We start from the raw sequence: 3,599 nt of genomic DNA on the forward strand, positions 1-3,599 counted from the left end.
ATATTATCACGCATATTATCCTATATATATATATATATATATATATATATATATATATATATATATTTATATATTTTATTATTTATAGATATTTTATTTCTTATAATTAAAAGACTTCCACATGTTCGCCATTCGTCTTGAACTATCCAAAAACTAATTGAAACAAATCTTCAAATTCATACTAAGATTTGATTGGATTTTCGTTCGCGAGATACATTTCATTTCTGGAAGACTTCCGGAGATGTCGAATGAGTGAAAATTTATATCATGCCCGGGTGCTCTCTTCTCTAACGAGACAATCTCTCGAGCTCTTTGATTCGGGGAAATAGATGCTCTCAAGTTTTTCCGTGACAATGGGACCGAACTTTAAATGAAGTCCCACCGGCTGCGGCAATATTCCAGATGAAGAATGCAAACCGTAATAACGTCGCGACAGACAAAACCTACCTACTTGCATTTCCGACATCGCGAAAGTTTCCGGTGCGATACATAACCAACAATTTCCCGTGAAACGAAGTCGTGCGTGTAGTGCTGAGTCCTCCAAAATGTCCTTACGATCCCGTAATTTCCGTAAAGTTTATTTTTTATGTAACGCGACGCCACCAAATGCAAATGTGGAGTCGACCTGGTAGGTCGACAGAGGTAACTTTTAACCTATCCGAGGGTGCTGACACATGGAACGCGTAATAATAATTTAGCTCATTTTTCACCGTTATTTTTCTGTTTCCTCAGCGAATCGATCACGATAAATGAAAATAGTGCTAGATCGAAAGACTGTGACTTTTTATCTGTGATTGGAAAAACTATCTATAATTTAATTGAAAATTGTGCATTGCAATTTTTCTTGAAAGAAACTATGAAAAAGAGAATTTTTTTTTGTGTGTGCTATTCATTTATATTCAACCATCTGTTATAAGCATCGATATTAAATAATTGTATATGATATAAGAACACGTTGAGATCTATAAATTCTCTATAGAGAGAATAATAAATCAATACCTTCGAATTTATTTTGTTTAATCATATATTTTATTTTAACAATTAACGTTGTAATCTTTCTAAGAAGTAATAATATTGCCCATGAACATTTTAATGCATATTATCTTGGAAAAATAATATCATTGTTTTATAAAACGTCGAAGGATGCGCAAAAATTATTTCTTTTACAATTTTACAGTTTTTTCATATCGCGTTTTTACTATGAACAAATTTTATATGATGTTTCTACTTTGAAAAAAAAATATTTCATATTATATTTCTACCATAAAAAATAGACCTTTTATTGATCCTAAAATATTTGATTAAAACTGAACATATTACCGGCGAATTCGTACGAGATTAAAACATGTAAGAACTCTGTGTATTAGAACATCATACTATTCAGGAGACTTGCGAATTAATCTACTGGGTCTCATTTTCCATGGATCCTGAAATTAATCCTTGTAAACCTCTAGAACACGATCGGCTATATTAATGCAAAATGCATCTATATGTATATATCGTAGAAGCGGCCGCATATCAATCAAAAATAAAAAATAGCATTACAATGAAACATTAACTATGAAATGAAAGCAAACTTCAGTCTGTTTGAAATCAAAGCTGGATTCTTGTTGTCGAACGAGTGAAAATGCATTTCAAACACAAAATAAAAAATTTCCGTGCGCTGGTACGCACTTCAATTTCGCCTTTCGTACGTAAACACTCGGTCTGTACGGTCTGCTAGCGGCTTTTTATTGGATCTCGAAACGAGATTCCTTTGAAGGAAAAAATACGGTTTTGGAATAGACGCGGCGGAAGCACTGTAGTTAATCATTTTAAAAGCATGTACAGTTATATAATTCAATAAAATTACATTCTTTTATGTACAAAATTGCTAATATTAAAAAATTATTAACCTTTTTAGGAATACCTTTTAAGACGCTTATTTATATTCTAAGAGAGAAATGTATTAACTGAATGAAAAACGAGATTTATTAATGGCCGTGACAGATTCAAAAAATAAAAATACATTCTTACAAGATTGAATGGGCTGCGAAATTCCGAGAATAATAAGTGTACTAATATTTCATAAAAATATACGACATTTTTCTTAATATATATTTAAGTGTCATGATATATTACTAAAAAAATTGAAATACATAAAGATATAAAACGGAATTAATTGCAACAAATAATCTATTATTAAATTTATTACAAAAATTATATAAAAAAAGATACATATATTTTTTTTACTTTTAGAGCTTTCTATTATCTCCACAAGAACTTCAATATGAAATTTATTTTAACATTATTATTTAAACCCACATGTTAATTTAATTTGACTTTCTGCCACGTCAATCTTTTCGACTATTCACCAATTATAATTATTCAACAGGATTATTCGACAAAATTGAACAATGATAGTTTCTTTAAAGGAATTGCATATTTTGCCTATTCCAAATTGAGATCTGGCGAAGAATGTCCCGAGATCGTGGCCCCGTCATAAGATTATGAAGATTAATTAACTGCAGAAACTATGCTGTGCGCCAACGTCACTAAATTGAATCTCGGGCGGGTTCCTGATTTATAGCGCCACTGCATCGAAACTTTTTCCCACGAAACGCCTGGATTTGCATTGCATTAAGATTCACGGTCTATCATTCACGGAGAAAAAGAATCTGCCGTTTGTACTTAACTTCTTCCAACAGGCGCCCTTCGAGGGCAATTTTAACTTTACTTCTTTTTAATTTTGTCTGGTCGGAAATTCGTCTCTCTCGTTAAAAAAAAAAGGAGTTAAATAAAATGTTTAATATTAAATATTATGATTTATTTGTATAAAATTTCAATAAATTTCAGTATATTCATTTATATAAATCTCATAAAAGTAATACATTTTTCATTGAATACGCAATTCTTTTGTCATATATGCGAATAGAAAAAAAAATGCATAAAATCTGATACGCGCTTTAATGTCGTTACTATATCAATGTACAAAAGTTTTAATCAGAGGTCACACGGAAGCTCTATCGACAATAGAACTGCTGAAGCAACGTTAATTAGGATTGCGATGCTACGAATCATTCAATTTCATTGCACAATTTAATCACCGTAATATGGTAATAATGTGACTATTAATTAATTTTCACGTCCAGTATAAACTAATGCGATACTCTAGATCGATTTAACAAATGAAGCTTCGACGAAATACAAATAGAATAATTTATGGGAGGAAGTATTACGGTGATTAATTCATGTACATATTAATTAATAGAGAAACGTATAAAATCGTTCTATATAAATTTTGTAAGTTTTATGAGAGAAAATTGTTTACAAAGCAACACAGTGAATGCTTGAATCAAGTGCCGCTTTTCAATCACGAATATTTAAATTTATATAAATTTGGCCTGTCATATAGTCTGTAAACAATTTTTATAATCATTTTTTATTTCGATATAATATTGCATAACGGTATACAATGCCCACATAATACTCAAGTAATGGAGATGCATCCATTAAGCTGCATAGTGACCGTTTCTTCATCGATCTTAGAGATGAATGTGACAGTATTAAAGCAAAGACTCTCTCTCTCTCTCTCTCTCTCTCTCTCTCTCTCTCTCTCT

At 30.9% G+C, this 3,599-nt stretch overlaps 2 protein-coding genes across 3 annotated transcripts in view; one reads left to right on the top strand and one right to left on the bottom strand.

Moving 5' to 3' along the window:
• Nucleotides 1-845, bottom strand: part of LOC108752199 (E3 ubiquitin-protein ligase MARCH3) — a 16,486-nt gene extending 15,641 nt beyond the window's left edge. Inside the window, exon 1 of one of the 2 annotated variants that reach the window (XM_018492872.1) lies at nt 452-845. In XM_018492872.1, coding sequence (XP_018348374.1) covers nt 452-491 — 40 coding nt within the window. In that variant the 5' untranslated portion in view covers nt 492-845. Of the gene's footprint in view, nt 1-447 lie in introns of both variants that reach the window. The other variant, XM_018492873.1, reaches the window with a different exon arrangement.
• The window catches only part of LOC108752198 (lachesin), a 393,798-nt gene that overhangs the window by 163,159 nt on the left and 227,040 nt on the right, over nt 1-3,599 (top strand). The window lies entirely within an intron of this gene.

The sequence above is a fragment of the Trachymyrmex septentrionalis genome, unplaced genomic scaffold (assembly GCF_001594115.1).
Source record: "Trachymyrmex septentrionalis isolate Tsep2-gDNA-1 unplaced genomic scaffold, Tsep1.0 scaffold59, whole genome shotgun sequence".
In the NCBI taxonomy this organism is placed as follows: domain Eukaryota; kingdom Metazoa; phylum Arthropoda; class Insecta; order Hymenoptera; family Formicidae; genus Trachymyrmex; species Trachymyrmex septentrionalis.